The 17,873-nt window shown below is 36.1% G+C and overlaps 2 protein-coding genes across 4 annotated transcripts in view; one reads left to right on the top strand and one right to left on the bottom strand.

Moving 5' to 3' along the window:
* The first annotated feature begins 7,697 nt into the window (after positions 1-7,697).
* Positions 7,698-17,873, top strand: part of LOC107682023 (stathmin-4-like) — a 21,749-nt gene continuing 11,573 nt past the window's right edge. The window contains exons 1-7 of one of the 3 annotated variants that reach the window (XM_016478430.1): positions 7,698-7,763; positions 9,427-9,485; positions 9,615-9,710; positions 9,885-10,090; positions 10,752-10,943; positions 11,212-11,229; positions 11,930-12,385. In XM_016478430.1, the coding sequence (XP_016333916.1) occupies positions 9,473-9,485; positions 9,615-9,710; positions 9,885-10,090; positions 10,752-10,943; positions 11,212-11,229; positions 11,930-11,938 (534 nt within the window). In that variant the 5' untranslated portion in view covers positions 7,698-7,763; positions 9,427-9,472 and the 3' untranslated portion in view covers positions 11,939-12,385. Of the gene's footprint in view, positions 7,764-9,426; positions 9,486-9,614; positions 9,711-9,884; positions 10,091-10,751; positions 10,944-11,211; positions 11,834-11,929; positions 12,386-17,873 lie in introns of those variants that run through there. The other 2 variants (XR_001633331.1, XM_016478424.1) reach the window with 2 other exon arrangements.
* Positions 12,960-13,899, bottom strand: LOC107682047 (interleukin-17F-like). The gene is made up of 3 exons (XM_016478437.1): positions 13,867-13,899; positions 13,561-13,766; positions 12,960-13,194 (listed from the first exon to the last, which is right to left on the bottom strand). The coding sequence occupies exons 1-3, from the start codon at positions 13,897-13,899 to the stop codon at positions 12,960-12,962; spliced, it is 474 nt and encodes a 157-aa protein (XP_016333923.1).

Raw genomic sequence — 17,873 nt, forward strand, 5'->3', positions numbered from 1 at the left:
GCGAACCTCGTGGAGGGCAAAGCAACTTCGCCCGACCATTACCCTCCAGACAGCCACCTACAGGTAGGCCTTTAAAATATATATATAAATAAATATTTTTTATATATATATATATATATATATATATAAGATCTGCCTTGCTGCAGACTTACTTTGTCTGTTCATAATGTTTTATTTGAAGAAGCGTTCAGCGTGTTCATATTGAATGGAGCAGAGCGTGTGCTGAGATGACGGGTGGGCAGTAGTGGTTTTGCAGCCATATGGCAGCAGAGGGACCCAGTGGGTGTAGTGAGACTATGGGATACAGATTCACGCCTTCAGCCCCTCTGTTTCATGAATTCAGATTCTTGTAGACCTTCACATGAGTGAAATACCACTCGAGACTTTGAATCTGAGTACTGGAGAGGTAATAGAAAGTCAACTTTCAGAGGAAACAACATTTAGTTCCTGTTCTTTTGTTCACATTATAGGTGCTAGAATGACCATTTGATAATTTGCATGCCAAAACTACATTCAGCTATTGAATTAGTTAAGTGCTGCTTCAAAACTGGCTTAAAAGTGATTTGATAGACACCCTTCCACAAATTAAAATGGGTGCAGAAAGTCTTAAATTCATAACATTATGGCATTAAATGTTGCATGCACTGCAAAAAATGACTATCTTGCTCAGTATGTTTGGTACATTTACTTTGATGCATTTACTTGAGATGCAAAATTAGGAATTGAGTCTGAAACTGAACAAAATTAAGTGATAGGGTATGAAAACTTGTTTTCCTTTTGAATTAAGTTGAGTTTTCTGAGCCATTTGGCAAATATTTGTTCTTGTTTTAATCACAAACTCACTTCATTTTGATACATTTCACAGAAAACAAGACTTCTTATCCTCTCATTTTACTTCTCAAGTAAATTTATCTTGATTCAAAAATCTTTTATACATTTGCACTGGAAAACGACACAATTACTGAGGACGGACATCAACTTGTGTGATCAGAGGGTACAGTAAAAGTTATTTCCATATTCTAGTTCTATTCAAAACTTAAGCTGTTTATTTTCGTAAAAGTAATTAAAAAGTACTGGAGATCTGTTGGAAACTATTTTCAAGCTTTGCTAATATAACTTCTTGTGTGCTGCTATGTTTTATTGTGTTACCTTTAATTTATTAATTAAGTTTTCTTTCCTTGGTCTAAAAAAGGTCTTTAAGAGTTAAATTTACTTTCATAAACCCTGCAGAAAATATAACCTTGCATTTTCTCAGAGGCATTGCATGAGGATGGACATCAACTTGTGTGATCAGAGGGTACAGTAAAAGTTATTTCCATATTCTAGTTCTATTCAAACCTTAAGCTGTTTATTATAAAATTATAAAAATAATTAAAAAGTACTGGAGATCTGTTGGAAACTATTTTCAAACTTTGCTAATATAACTTCTTGTGTGCTGCTATGTTTTATTGTGTTACCTTTAATTTATTAATTAAGTTTTCTTTCCTTGGTCTAAAAAAGGTCTTTAAGAGTTAAATTTACTTTCATAAACCCTGCAGAAAATATAACCTTGCATTTTCTCAGAGGCATTGCATTAATTGAAAGGTCATGTTCTCATTGTTAAGAGCTATACTCAGTGCATCCATGTTCTGCAGACTCTAACTTTAGTCTGTACGTTTCTAGAATAGAGTAGTCGTGAACAGATGCGAGCACGCTTTCCCTGTGTGGGTGCTGAGGCGTGTAGGTTGTGTGGCAAACCTAACAATGGCAGATGCCTTTGGATTTTCACAGAGCGTGAGTCACTATGTGGTTGAGTTTACCAGCGCTCAATCTTAACACCCTTTTATGCTGCCGCCACACACACACACACACACACACACACACACATTAGCTTAACATAAAGGAAGAAAGGATGAGTTGAATGGAAGCGGGAAGTGTTAGGACGCCTACTGTAATTGCATGTCTGGGAGGAAGAACATGGTGAGATTCAAAAGTCAGTCATTTTACCGGTCTCAGGTTGTTACTCTGTTTTATCAATGTTAAAGGTCAAAGAGGTGTTTTGTAATTGTTCATTCATAGACACCACCACACTGCTTGGATGGCAGTAGTACTGTAAAATACTGTACTGTGCATGCACATTATGGCCAACAAATGCTTTCCCAGTGAGGCAAGAACAGAATCTGTTATTATATCATATTTAAAAAAAACATTGGAATGACATACTACCATATTATTTAAGCATATAGTGCACAGTGTGCATTTTTACTGCTTGCTGTATACTGTGTGGTATACGAGGAATACTGAATAATATTTGATCAAATAGAATGAAATTGTACATATGCAACAATTAAAGGAACACTCCACTATTTTTGAAAATAGGCTCATTTTCCAACTCCCCTAGAGTTAAACAGTTGAGTTTTACCGTTTTCGAATCCATTCAGCCGATCTCCGGGTCTGGCGGTAGCACTTTTAGCTGTAGCTTAGCATAGATCATTGAATCTGATTAGACCGTTAGCATCTCGCTCAAAAATGACCAAAGAGTTTCTATATTTGTTCTATTTAAAACTTGACTCTTCTGTAGTTACATCGTGTACTAAGACAGACGGAAAATGAAAAGTTGCGATTTTCTAGGCCGATATGGCTAGGAACTATACTCTCATTCCGGCGTAATAATCAAGGAACTTTGCTACCGTACCATGGGTGCAGCAGGCGCAATGCAATGATATTACACAGCGCCTGAAAATAGTCCCCAGCACGCTCCCTGCGCAAGCAGGTAGTCACGTTGGTTATGTTGACGGAAGTTAGCCTATTTTCAGGCACTGTGTAATATCATTGCGCCTGCTGCATCTCCGGTACAAAATTGTTAATTAGCATTTTAAATACAATTTTTGTGTCAATGTGTCTTTGGTAGCATCATTTAATAAGAAGTCTAAAAAATAAATGTCAGGTATTGCAGCTGATATAAGTTTTGGTTCATTTGTCATACTGGGAATGGAAGGTCAAGTTGAAAGCATTGTATTAGTGCAGTGTATACTGCACATTTTGGGAAACATAGATAACCTGCATAAAGAAAATTCACATGTTCATATAGTGCAAAAATATCAACATGCAGTTTTTCACGTCACAAGATGTTGATTGGTGGACTGGAGTAATGTGGATTATTGTGATGTTTTTATCAGCTGTTTGGACTCTCATTCTGACGGCACCCATTCACTGCAGAGGATCCATTGGTGAGCAAGTGACGTAATATTCAATTTCTCCAAATTTGTTCTGATCAGGAAACAAACTCATCTACATCTTGGATGACCTGAGGGTGAGTAGCATTTCAGTATATTTTTGTATTTAGGTGAACTATTCCTTAAATTATGCCATTGTGGATCATTTTAAGACCAAACGATCACTGCGCAGGGAAGAACAAGCATTTATGCATTTTTTTGTCTCAAAGCATGACTATGAATTATTCACTGTTTTGAATTATAATGTTCATAGTGCAGTAAATGTAAAGTGCTACACTTAATAGTAAGTATGTATGCTAAAGTAAGGTAGCATGCCTGATTAAAAATTCAGAAAAATCATATTTATTTACAAGATGAAAATGGCTGCCATTTACTGAATTAAACATACAGTGCCTCGCGAAGTCATGTGGCAACAATAGTAGCATGCTACTGTTTGAAACATTTATCATGTTATTGCATGCTGCTTCACATACTATTTTTAAGAAATAGTAGGTGCTATACAGTATAGCTACACCATGTTCCATTTTCAACATACCCAATGTCTTTATTTTTTTATGACTGTATGTAATGTCATCATCTTTTGTTCTCTGTTTATTGTAAGTAAACAGCATGTCTAAGCATGTAGATGGTTTTGACCGTAAGCCCAGGCCAGAGAGATACTGACAGCTAGAGTTAAAAGCTATGAGTCATGCAGCACGCGACCATTAGAGTGATGTCATGTCCTGAGTTTAGAGCCTGCAGATATGACCTACTCTCACATCACACTATCCAGAGCACTTCACACCTAGAATACAGAATCAGATCACGTAGAGCTTTGACTTAATCGTTTAAATGCTAAATGCTTTACAGCTACAAATGTTGCCTAATGGATCGTAACATTTGGACAAGTGGATTGAATGTCAGAACTGCAGAAGGAAAGTAGTGTTCCAATGACTCAAAAATAAATTGTACTTTTATTGCAACATAAATTGACTTGATATTTATTAAACAACACTTGTCCTAAGAATATTGTTGACCTTGATATATGCCACTGTGGACAGTTTTGAGGCCAAAATACAACATCACTACTAGGAAATAGACAAGCATTTGTGCATTTTTGAGTCAAAACAAAGCATGACTATGAATAATTCACTGTTTTGCTCTGTATTATTCAAGAGGGGTGTGCCAGAATGAGCTCATCACAATATGTTCTAATATAATTCAACTAGAACACCTTAATATTCCTCTTAAGCAAAGTGTGCCCATCAGTCATTCTGCCACAAAGTATCACACACTCAAGCAATTAGACTGATGTGTTACTGATGTCAGAAAATTGAACTGCAGCTTTGCTTTATTGTGTATTTTGTATGAAGCACAGTACGTAATGAGATTGAAAAATGAAACGGCTTAATATAGCAGAAAAGAATTTGAAATAATTATCAGTATTGTTTGTTTTATATAATAAGTGCTGTTTGCTAAACTTAGCATCCCTATTCCTTTATTCCCATGTACATTTATTTATTTGTTCCCGGGCGGTCAAATATGGTCAAAAATTACAGGCTTGTTAAAAATTGCTTGCTTATCACCAAATCTTGAATTCGTTATTTTTGTCAACTTGTTTTCGGAACTTTCTTTTTTTTCTGAGTGATCATAGGCCTCATTATGCACCTCAACTTTTGAGCGAAAACTGCATTATTTGTGGATAATTTTGGCAAATGTCAGCTCAAAAACTATGATCAATCATTTTTTTATATATATATTTTATATATAGGAGCACCACATAAGTAACAAGGTGGAGAAAAAATCCCAAAAAGTTAACCAAAAAAATATCAGCATTTCTTATACCCATTTTCTGGAAGAGAAAATCATCTCTAGAACACAACACGAGGGATATATATTTATAATATAATAGCACATTTTAATTTGCACGTTTTAGCAACAGTCCTGTTCACCCTAGCAACTAACATCATCATAAAAACTATTTAGAACACGTTCTTAAATATTTATGTGAGAACATATTTATGCTAAGCAAAAAAAAAAATGGGTATGGTTTGTTTGTATGCATGATTAGCTTCATCATCATCATCATCACTGCCTGTCAGGTCAGATGTGAACTGGAAACTGCATCATTCTGACTTGAGAATCCAGCGCACCGCTCCTGATTGGCTGGAAATGACATCATAGCAGGGTTACCAGTGATGATCAGGCTTTCCTTGCAGGCAGATTGTTTTCCTTCACTACATCCCCCACCCTTGTCTTCTCAGTCCCTCGTTGTCACTCAGCAAAGGATTGTGGTGCACCTTTTGCGAGCAATTCCCAGTATATGTTCTTTTTTGTCCTTCGTGTCTCTGTTAATCGGTTCCAGGACCTCGTTTGCTGCATTCTTTGCTCTGTTGCCATGTGAAAAACCCTGTATGCGTGCACACGACTCTCCACCTAACAGACAGCTGGATGACATCATCGCTAGAGCACTGCTGTCTCCCCTCCCCCTGCGGCCCCCTTCAGTAATCACATCCAGCATATACGCAACCCAATGCTCACCTCCAGTTTATATGGGTGGGTGATCCTTTCTTGCACAAATGATGTGCTTATATATCATTTCATTGTATTATTAACTGCAAAAATGTTTTTTATGCAATCTTTTGTTTTGCATTTACCCATGTGCATCGAGTTTCTTTGTTCTATTCACTAAAGAAAGACATTACATCTCGGTTGGCGATATATGGCAGGTAATTTATTTTCGTTTGGTAGGGTAAGTACCTGACTTCGGTGTTCTTGTTGCTACTGGGAAATAAAGTAGGTACAGTGTGTTCTGTTCCGCCATATTCAACATCCATATCAAACCGCTGGGAATATTTCCACCTCACCTGAGAGACCTCGAAACTGCAAACAGGTTCATATAAGCGCCTTGGATGCTGAAATCATCAAAGAGTAGCCTGCACATTACTGGCCACATTCACACAGCAGCAGAATATTGCTGTCAGTCTTGCATTTGAGTCATTAAAGAGATAGGCTTTTTTCCCCCCAAATTAAAATGTTATCATCATTTACTCACCCTCATGTTGTTCCAAACCTGTATGATTTTCTTTCTCTGTTGATCAAAAAAAAGAAGACATTTTGAAGAATGTAGGTAAACTGTTGCTGATAGCCATTGGCTTCCATAGAATGAGGGGGAAAATATGGAAGTCAATGGCTACCACACTCAGAAAAACAAAATGTACAAAAGCTGTCACTGTGACAGTAGATTTTGTACCTTATTTACACCGAAAGGGTGCATTTTAGTCCCTTAAAGGTACATAACCTATTTGTACCTACGTACAGTGTAGGCCTACATTAGTACCTAAATGGTACAAAGGGTAACGCCCCAGTGTCAGATATTATACTGTTGTGTGTGTGTGTGTGTGTGTGTGTGTGTGTGTGTGTGTGTGTGTAAAACTGGTTTTTGATATCCTTCATATTCTGTGAGCGGGTCAGTTCACAGCAGTGATTGAAATTAATTTGTTCCAATAAGTTTAAATAGATTTTTACATTTTATGGGTATTTTCACCTTTATACAACCTTTTATTTCTAAAAGTGTGCATCATCTTTTGAGTAAAATTATTACATCAATCCCAAACACTGACAGTGTGAATTTATCGTTTTACAAATCCCATTTTTACACAAAAATGTCAATAAATACATCTAGAAACCATTAATTTCTGAAGTTAGAGATGCTACATGCATATTACAATTTTGGTTGTAAATCAGGTTTTTCTACATAAAAGAAACGCAATGTTCTACAAGCTGTGTTTGAAATTGTAAAAACACCAGTAATTGATTTGGCACAGGACCAGAGCAACAGATGGGCCATTGACAGACTGTTCAAACAGGCCCGGTCTTGCCCAAATCCAAACGAGCATGCTGGCAAGGTTACTGTGTCATAGTCATCATCAAGACTCCAGCCATGAGTGAGTGAGAAGATGACACATAAATCCCTGTCCTCCTCCGTTTTTAGACATGACATTTCGAACAGCTCCCAAAACCAGACAGAACTGGTTTAGCACACGATGCTGCACGTAATTAAATTCTAAACTGAAATAAACTAAAAAAGGAATGCATGGATTCCAAGTCTTTATTTGCTAAAAAATTACATATATTAAAGTAAATTAAAGTAATCTCTGTGCTATTTTTGATAGCTCCAATAGCCATGTTTCCATAAACAATATTAAACCAAAAAATAAAAATTCTTCTTGTATTACTCAATATTTATTAATTACTCAATATTTTTGCCATATTTAAAAATTAAGAAGAAATACTGTTTCTTCTGCATAAAGCTGCAGAATCTATGCCCTTTCTTTCTCTGAAACCAGCTTTCAACAAAGCGTTAACCACCCCCTATCTGCACTCCCAGCCGTTCCAGCCCATCAGAAGCCTGCATCCCTCTCGACCAATCACAGCGCTGGGAGGTGATGTCATGCTTTATCTAGCAGAGGTGGTGCTGATGCTGCCAGGTTGAGCATCCAAACAGCAGCAGACTGTCAGACTGAACGTGAGGGTAAGACTCTGACAGAAGATCACATAACTCTGTCGGTGAGTTATCATAATTTGTTATTTACTGTATTATTCTTTTGCAGGACAAAAGGAGACTGGTAATCTGTTGGACTAAAGTTTTATTCACTATAGCAAGTTCCATGAATTCTATTTTTGTTCTGGTGTTAATAGCGCAGAAATCTAGTTTGGCATTCCTTAGATTATGTTGCAGTGCAGATTTGCATGCTTGCAAGATTTAGAGCATGCAGTCGAGGTTATTAGACTTATATATATGCATAAATGCATATATAAGCATGAGTTTTTGGGGGGAGATTTGCGACAGAATCAATTTAGAAATTAAAATAGTGGTCTCATGATATTGTGAAAAGATGTGCATTGCATAGTACAGAGTACATTATAGTCGTGCAAGGTGAAAAATAGCTATGCAGAAAAAGTGCATTGCTAGTTTTAAAAAGGGGATGTAGGGCAAAGTGTGTTTTTGAATACACAGAGGTCCTGCAGTGAGTGTGCTAGTCTGCACTGTGGGTGGCACTGAGAGGTGAGATTATACAGTATGTTAGTGTGCAAAAGGCCACGGCCCCTTCATAGAGCGGCACTTCCTTTGCTTTTAAACCAACAAGCGTTTATTCCGATCAAAAGGCAGTGGGAGGTTGAGAAAATGACTTGCTTTGCAAGAGCTGCAAACAAATGCATGTGAAATTTTTATTTGTTTAAGGTAGACAACAGTGCTGTTGAGTTGTGTTCCAAAGCATGTATAATTTATTATATCAGCTGTGTTGCTGGCATCAATAAATCAGGAGGATTTTTTAATTTGTGTGCATGCAGTGTGACAAGAAATATGATGCACATTGTCCTATAATGGCCTACAGAATCAACATGTTTGCCCTTTATGCTATCAATTGACCCCTAAAAGTGTTGAAATGTTTTATAGAATAAACCCATGCACTGAATATGTCAGAAAGTTTCAAAGGTGTTACAGGTGCAGCGATCGTGAGCGTGGGAAATGAGGGGGCACAGCGAGGGCAGAGGCAGGATGAGCGAGAGAGACTAATAGAGAAGGCGCGTAGGCTGAGAGACGATCATAAACCCTGAGCAAACCAGATTCATTCATGCTGTCTTTTGCGAACGATTGCCATCAAGTATATTACCATTGAATGTAATTGTTCCTTGCTTTGTTATGTGGATTAAAATAGATTTTATATAGTATGCATACTAGTATGTGCTTAGATGTAGCTGTGTGGTTCTCTTACACTGCAAACAAAACATTTTCTTCAGTATTTTTTTTAAATATCTAACCAGTAGCTAAAATATGTAAATTATTAAGTATTCTGAGAATATATATAATTTTTTAATTTTTAATAATTTTTTATTATTATTATTATTATTAACTTTATTATTATATTATTATTATTTCTCTTATTTTTTTTAGGCATGAACCACTTTTTTTTTAATTATGCTTAAAACAAAAACTTGATGCAAACTGATTAATCTGATGGAATTTTGCTTCTCAGTTTCAAAGAGTTTTTTTTTTAGGAAGACCATACTGATTATAAAAATTATTTTTTTGCAGTATGAAGGTTTGATTTTGGGCTTGTTATTTTGTAATCTTTGCTTGTGGGACCTTTATGTGAGGACAAAGACTTATCCAGAGGAATCGATTGACTGTGGTTTCTGATTACATCATCGTTTTTCTCTCCTGCAGGATCAGTTGAGATTGAAACGCCTCGGAGGACTCAGAAAAAGGAAAGATGACTCTTGCAGGTACGTGTACATCCACCTGCTTGTTCACATGTGTACTTGGGAGTGTTTAATGGAGCTGAAGGAATGATGTGTGAGCACATGGCATCAGTGATGATGTTACCTCAAAATAACTCTGTCACTCTCTTGCAGCATACAGAGAGAAGATGAAGGAGCTCCCTCTAGTGTCTCTCTTCTGCTCCTGTATCCTACCAGAGCCTCGGGAAAAGCCCACCAAGAAAACACAAGGTACCTTAAAGGCACCTCAAATCTAAAATCTTTCAGATAGATTTTCCTGTTTTTACATGGTCAAGTGAACCTACAGTAAATGGAACATATTGTAATTACGTCTGTTCTCAATCAATCAATCAGTTGCATGAATAAATATCAATCAAATCAGTCATTGTTGATCTTCTGTTTTAGATGTTGTGGACCTCAACCTGTGCATTATTAAAGACATGGAGGTGATTGAGCTAAACAAGCGGTCATCGGGCCAGGCCTTTGAGGTCATCCTCAGACCTCCATCTTTTGACGGTCAGAGGGAATTCCATCCCACTTTCCCACCTCGCAGTGACCCCTCGCTGGAGGAGATCCAGAAGAAACTGGATGCAGCTGAGGAGAGAAGAAAAGTGAGGAACAGTGATGTTTTTTGTGGAGGATACTCTCAATATCAATTAGTTAGTTGATGTCAGTAATCAGACATGTCTAATTATTATTGCTTTCACTTGCATATCTATAACTGAGATATAGTTTGGCTTGCTAATTTGAATTTAAATAGATGCAAGACAACTTCAGATAGATGTTTAAAAGCTGATATGCTCAGTGTTTTTATTATAAATTATAAATATTATATTGTAAATAATATAGTATTATTTATGGTCTTATGATATTTTGCATTAGCTATATTTTTATAATTGAAGTTTTAATTTGAATTTAATTTTAAATTTGAGTCATTTTTGTACTTTTATATACACACATATATATATATATATATATATATGTGTGTGTGTGTGTGTGTGTGTGTGTGTGTGTGTGTGTGTGTGTGTGTGTGTGTGTGTGTGTGTGTGTGTGTGTGTGTGTGTGTGCAGCCTTGAGTTGTTCATTTTTATTTCTAATTTTCTCTTATTTGTCTAATATATATATATATATTTTTTTTTTTTTTTTTCAAATAATAATAATGATTTTTTTTATATAGTTTGAGTTTTAGTTAACAATAACAAAAGATAATAAATATGATTCTATCTGAGTCTCATGCTGAGTTACATAGAATCTTATGCATTATCTCCACAGTGTCAGGAAACTGAACTTCTGAAGCACTTGGCTGAAAAGAGAGAACATGAACGAGAGGTGGCCCAGAAAGCCATAGAGGAACACAACAACTTCATCAAGATGGCCAAAGAAAAGCTGGAGCAAAGAATGGAGATTAACAAAGAGAACAGGGAGGCCCACATCGCTGCCATGCTGGAACGTCTTCAAGAGAAGGTACGGTGCATCTTTACATCCTAACCCAGTTCCATTTTTAAAGCTGCAGTATTACTACTGCACCACTAATGGCACAAAAGGGAATTGCAATCTGCTCAGCTGATGACATGAGTTTAGGGTGAGACCATCTGAATGTCACTTTTTTGGAAATAGGCATCAGTTTTGCAATTCCATTTGGTGCCACTAGGTAGACTTTTTTAAAGGCACTTTAAAGTTGAGATTGAGCTATTATTTAATAGTTCTTCTTTTTGTCTTGTGTTTTTTCCAGGACAAGCATGCTGAGGAGGTGAGGAAAAACAAGGAGCAGGTGGAACTGGATTGCCAGTAGAATGACATGAATCAATAGCATTTCTTGTCCAGAATTTTCAAGAAAAAACAACAAAATAAGGCCTAGCAGGTCCTAGTCATGCTAAGAAAGGCTGTGTTTTGGAATTGGCAAAGATTCAAAGGCCTCACATATGATATTTGCAGCTAAAGAAACAATATTCTTGTGTCTGCTGCCACGCAAAAATGCCGTGTATCATGGATGTGGAATTGGGAATTAATTTGAGATTTGTTTGCCGCCAAACTGTGTCATCATCCATCTCTTTAGTCTTTAGTATATAATAGCTTTGCATGTACTGATGGGATAAAGATAATGAACGACAAGTCAGATGAAAACTACCAAGATGTGAATTTGTGTTGTACTGCTGTGAATTATCTGTTTGTAACATTGTTTGTGCATTCAAAGAGGTGATGTGTACTTATTACTGTAGTCTGGCTTTGTATTATTGTGTCTTAGTGTTGGTTTGTTGTAGTTGAGGAATCATTAGTAGAATATTTGTTAGTTACCTGACAAATAGTGTATTAAATGTGGCCGAAATCAACCGTTTTAATGCTTGCATGCCATGATGCACTTGATAAAACTTGTGAAAAGCCATTTGGTGTGTGACCGTGTGGTTTTTGTCCTGTTATTAATTGCTATATCTTTGAACTTTATGTTCCAGGTGCCTTGAGATCTTCTCACAACACATGCTGATCATATGGGAGACCATTGACCAAAGGACTGACTATCACGCTGAGCTTTTTAGCTTGGATCATAAGAGATTATGACTCAGATTATGATATCACTATATCATTGTAAGGTACGATGGCCATGTTGTCAGATGAACGGAACTGGCTGGCCAGCAAAGATTGTGATGGAATCTTTACTACCTTAATCTGACAAAACGCAGAGATGTGTTTGTCTCTGCGATGAGCTTGTATGCCAATAGTGCCAAAAATGAGTGAATGTGAGTGGTACATTTTTTTGTGTTTATAAGTATCTGGATGACGTTTGGATGGTTTCATGTACTTTGCCAATGTGGATGCAGTTTGTCCTCTGTCCTGTCTTTAAGGCTCTATTTTTGGTAAACTGCTCAAGCTTTTGCCGCTGTACATATGTTCACTTGCCTCATGATCAGCTGGTGTCTGATTTGGCTATATTCTGTACAGAAATTGTGATATATTTTAGAAGCAGAGGGAATTAAAGGACTGCTGATATAGTTTTGTCCTTGTGACTTCCTCATTATGGATTTTGAGTTTTTTGGGGTTTTTTTTTAAGACCATCAGAACAATATTTGTAATTTTTTTCTCATTTATTGCATCAGTCATATCCTTAAAAACACATTTGGATCAATAAATAAAAAGTTAATACGAAATATTTAAATAAAAACATTTTTTAAAAATCCAGTGAAAATAAACAACATACATTTGAAAGCACATGTATAATGACATTTATAAATTAGATTATTAGATGGATCAAGTCGAAGGGTTGAACTCATTATCCAAATATCAGGCAGTATGATGATGATGGATCCAATATAATTAATAGATAAAATATCATGAAAATAAATAAATATCCCACATTTTGCGAACATGTATATGATACTTGAAATTATAAAGTCATAAGTCTTAAGCCTTATGTTCTGGATTTGTAATACTGTAACACTAATGATCAAACATCTACAGTATTGTAACTCCATCAGCTCCCACATTTTAAACATGCTGTACATATGGACGAACGCAGGTGCATCCCACTGCGATGGTTTTGTACTCAAGTCTCAAGGAATAGTTGTGCTTATCTCCTCGAATTTTCCTCAAGACCATGATTTGGGTGTAAATAGGTTTGGACTGGTAATCCTGGTCCTCAGTGCCATCTATCAGACATCCAGTCAGTGAACACTTCGCCACTGCGATGTTAGAAGGGTACAGGCTCTCGTCATGCATAAACCTATGAAACAAAATTAATCATGTGAAGTTTTAGGTTTGCATGTTGCAACAGTCACGTTCTAATTCTAAAAACAACAAAGAAGCGCATGTGAATCTGATACAGAAATGACGGTTCATGATCATAACTCTTACAAATAAAAGTTCCAAAAGGGGGTTTCGCAGTGATGCCATAGAAGAACAATTTCAGGTTTAGCAAAGAACCTTTTTAGTGAACAGTTCTTAAAAGAACCATTTTTTCTTAGTGTGAAGAACATTTGAATAATCTAACGAACCAATGGAAAGGTTTCGTGGATGTCAAAGGTTCTTCATGGAACCATAGATGCCAATAAAGAATCTTTATTTTTAAGCGTATATACTAAGGTCTTACGTGTAGGTCCATGGAGAGATGGAGTCGTTGTTTATTGGAAGGTTCGGGTTGGCCGGGGATTTGAACTCAGGATCCAAGATCAACCGGTATGATGATGATGGATCCAATTCTTCTGATGACCTGTGGTTTCCTTTCTTCGGAAGATGTTTTGAAGGTGCCCCCTCAGCTCCAAATGATATTAAAACAAGCCCCATCATACAAGCCACCTGTCATTTCAGATTCAATTGTATTAGCATTGCGACTTTGGCAACAAAAATCCTTAGGAGATATTAGCATGCCGTCTTCGAACATTTCAGCAATACTCACCATGAGGAACTGGATGGTAAGCGCTGATGACATTGCATTCATTTGACCTGTTTTTTTCTGATGTCTTCTGTCAGTCTTAAGTCTCGCTGCTCTACATTTGCAGTGGCAAGTGCAGTTTATATAGAGAGGCCTGTTCGTGCACTTCCTTCCTGTGATGAATTCTCCCCATTGATGGTATTTTATGTTGTCATATTCAATGTGTCAGCAAAATCACTTGAGTGTATTGTGTCACTGCAATCAAATATCACACTATGTTATTTCCTTTTGACAAATTTGTTTTAAACAATGCATTTAAGCGATATGATGCACTTATACTTAACATTTTTATCCAAAAATATACAATGTTTACTTTCATTGTATAAGATATAAATGTTTCTTCTGCAGATTTTCAGAAGACTTCACCACCCTATGAAAGCTTGTTTCCACCACGTGATAAAATAATAAAAAGCTCTTTTTTCATCCCACAATTCTGACTGTTCTTCTTGCAATTCCGATTTTATATTTTGTAATTCTGAGAAAAAAAGTCAGAATTGTCAGATGTAAACTTACAATTCTGATAAAAAATCAGAATTATGAGATATAAACAGAATCGAGATATAATCTCACAATTCTACGGACGTTTGTTTCCGCAACGGCATGACAAATAAAAAAAGTAATTGCAACTTTTTTCTCACAATTTTTTATTTACATCTCACAATTCTCACAACTTTGCTTCTCAGAATTGAGTCTTCTTCAGACTTTTCTTCCCAGAAGAGTTTATATCTCACAGTTCATAACTTTGTCATATCTCACAATTCAATTCAGTTCTGACAATTACGAGGAAAAGAGTCTAAATTGTGAGACAAAAAGTCATAATTAGCATTTTTATTGATTGATTGATTGATTGATTGTCCCATGGGTGAAACGGCCTTCCACACTTTTCACAGCCATTTATTTATTTATTGGCTATTAAATTTAACCAACTGAACCCAAAGTGATTTTTAGTGGATGTGTGAAGTCATTGATGTCATTTGGACACATTCCACTAACGTTTTACAACCAAAAAGCATCCAATTACTTTTTGAATTTATTTTTAACTATGGTTCTTTTAGTAAAATATTTAGTAAGTCTTTTTATTTCACATAAATGCCATTTGGTTTAATATTTTATTATCTAATGCAAGGAAATTCATACATTTTGTGTTTTTGAAGTGTCTAGATACATTTTGTGCCCACATATTATTGTGTTTATTTCACCTTAGCATAGCAACCATTATATCCTAACATAACCTACTTTCACTGACAGCCGTCCCATATGCACTCAGATCAGAAGGAATATATTAGTATATGATGAATTAAATTCTTGCTGGTTGTGATTCTGTCCACTATATGTCAGCTCCCACGTTGCCTTCTGTTAATGCCAGCAACCTCGATTGACATAGTTTGCAAAAAGTCATATCGACATGGAGACTTCCGCCCCAGTGTCTGTAATGGCTTGCATCTGACGGGTGCACAGTTTCCCACCGGTGCTGGTTTACGACTGCGTCAGTTGCAGAGCAATTGCGGTCTTACCCTCTCCTACTCTGAAATTTCTAAGGATTGTGGGGAAAGGGCAGGGGCACATTTTCATGACTCAGAATTGAGGGCGATGCACATGCAAATGACAGTAATACCATAAAAGTAATCCCCCAAAACAGTATGACAGCTTTAAATGCATGCATTTCAAAAGTGTTCTTGTTGTGAAGATCAATAAACGATATTCTTTGTTGTAAACCTTTAAGCAATATATACTTTGTTTTATGATTTAAAAATACTTAACGGGACAGTTCACCCAAATATGAAAATTCTGTCATGTTGTTTCAAAACTGTTTTACTTTATACATATTTTGAAGAAAATTGTGATCTGAACAATATTGGACCCCATTGACATTCATTGTATAGACAAAAAATATGTTCCACAAAAGGAAAAAAAAACATACAGGTTTGAATCAACATGACAGAATTTTCATTTTGGATAAAATCATGAAATGATTCATTATTTTAGACCATTAAACCCTGAAGGTTCCCAAAACCTGTTTAAAATGTGACGCAGGCCTCTGACCTACTTCTTGGAGTTTCAAAGAAGGTCCTGAAATCTTAGATCGCCTTTTTACTTAATCATGAAAAGAATTTCAGTTACTCAACGTCCAGGAACAGGGGCTTTTGTAGTGACCTACATAAGACCACAAATTTGGAGAATCTTTAAAAAAACTGAAATCTCTAACCTAAATTTCCACGCTACATATTAGTTATGTCATTTTCGCAATTTCATCACATGTGAGATTATTTCTAAATCCCACTCTGGATTTTTACTACTGAAGGCATATTATGAATCATATTATAATCTTTATTTTTATTTTTTTGAGTTACAAAACCAGCACTGCTATTATTTATGATGGATATTTCATTTAAAACTGCCAACTGATTAATCACAAACTTGGGAGAACCTTCAAGTTTCATATTTTTTTGAATTAGGCAATGATGAAGTTCAACTCAAATGCATAAGCAGCTCTAAGGCTTTTTTCCCCCCAAGCAATTAGTAATATTCTTATTTCGTCACAGTGGTCATGCTAATGGTTTTCTTTTGGCCACTCAGTAAGTGGAAATCAAATCATGTATTTTATTGTGGTGAAATTACACAATACAGGGCCGACTGATATGTCACAAAAGATCTTTGCTATATTTTCCTTTCATCAAAAGCAGAATGGTAAAATGAGGTCGGATTTGCTGAGTAGCTTCCGCTCTCTGTGTAAATGGTTTGTCATCAGTCAATTTGAAAGCAAGTAAAAAAAAACCTACACAGAGAGGATTCCCGCACTGGGAGCCGCCACATCAAAGAAAGGCATAACGGTGACATAACACTGGGTTAAGCCACAGGGCAACCATGAAAAAAACTGCCCATTAATAGACGTCACACAATCATACTGATTAATTGTCAACTTTGCAAAATGTGGTTTCATAGTTTTTGAATGGCTGCTTTATGCTGTTATGCTGATGATACTCAGCCCTATATTTCTTCGCGGCCCGGCGAAACATACCAATTTGAAAAACTAACAGAATGCATACTCGATATAAAAAACTGGATGGCGAGTAATTTCTTACTGCTAAATTCTGAAAAAACAGAGGCATTAATTATTGGACCTAAAACCTCCGCATGTAATAACCTAGAACACTGTCTAACACTTGATGTCTGCTCTGTCAATTCTTTGTCATCAGTTAGGAACCTAGGTGTGTTATTTGATAGCAATCTTTCCTTTGAAAGCCACATTTCTTGTATTTGTAAAACTGCATTTTTCCATCTCAAAAATATATCTAAATTCCGACCTATGCTCTCAATGTCAAATGCAGAAATGTTAATTCATGCGTTCATGACCTCAAGGTTAGATTATTGTAACGCTTTATTGGGTGGTTGTTCTGCACGCTTAATAAACAAACTCCAGCTGGTCCAAAATGCAGCAGCTATCACCGTAAAAAATGACCGTGAATTAAACGGTAAAAGACTGTAAAAATGCTACAGTAAAAACCTGTTAAATGGTTAACGGTAAATTCCCCTACTATATACGGTGAAAAACTGTATTGGACATTACATGTATTGGACATTAATTTTACGGTAGTATACCGTTTTTGGAAGTGGAAAATACCTTATAATTTACAGTGAATAACCGTAAATTGACATTCCCAGAATTCCCTGCGTTACATTTCAAATTTGATGTTTTTTTTTGTTGAAATAACTGTTTCTTCTTAGTTTTTTCTTCTTAGTTTTGTATTTTAGGGTTGTGTGTTACACCTAATGTTGTTAAATTAATGTTTATTGCATTATTTCAGTTTCATGTGTGTTACCATGATGGTGTTTAGCGTTTGTGTGAATGACACTGTGCACCTTCTATATATGTTATTATTTAAAAGCTGCTTGTGATGGGCTTTGGTTCATCATGTGACTTTCTCATCACCACCTGCATTTGGTGGTTATCAGTGTATTACAAAGGTACA

Source organism: Sinocyclocheilus anshuiensis, unplaced genomic scaffold (genome assembly GCF_001515605.1).
Source record: "Sinocyclocheilus anshuiensis isolate Anshui unplaced genomic scaffold, SAMN03320099.WGS_v1.1 scaffold1098, whole genome shotgun sequence".
NCBI lineage: Eukaryota > Metazoa > Chordata > Actinopteri > Cypriniformes > Cyprinidae > Sinocyclocheilus > Sinocyclocheilus anshuiensis.

What these genes read in the sequence shown, in the direction of transcription:
- LOC107682047 (XM_016478437.1), bottom strand. Translation starts at nt 13,899, where the DNA reads ATGTCATCAGCGCTTACCATCCAGTTCCTCATG. An exon ending in TTACCATCCAGTTCCTCATG is followed by an intron (nt 13,767 to 13,866) that starts GTGAGTATTGCT and finishes CTGAAATGACAG; the next exon opens with GTGGCTTGTATGATGGGGCT. An exon ending in ATCTCTCCATGGACCTACAC is followed by an intron (nt 13,195 to 13,560) that starts GTAAGACCTTAG and finishes TTTGTTTCATAG; the next exon opens with GTTTATGCATGACGAGAGCC.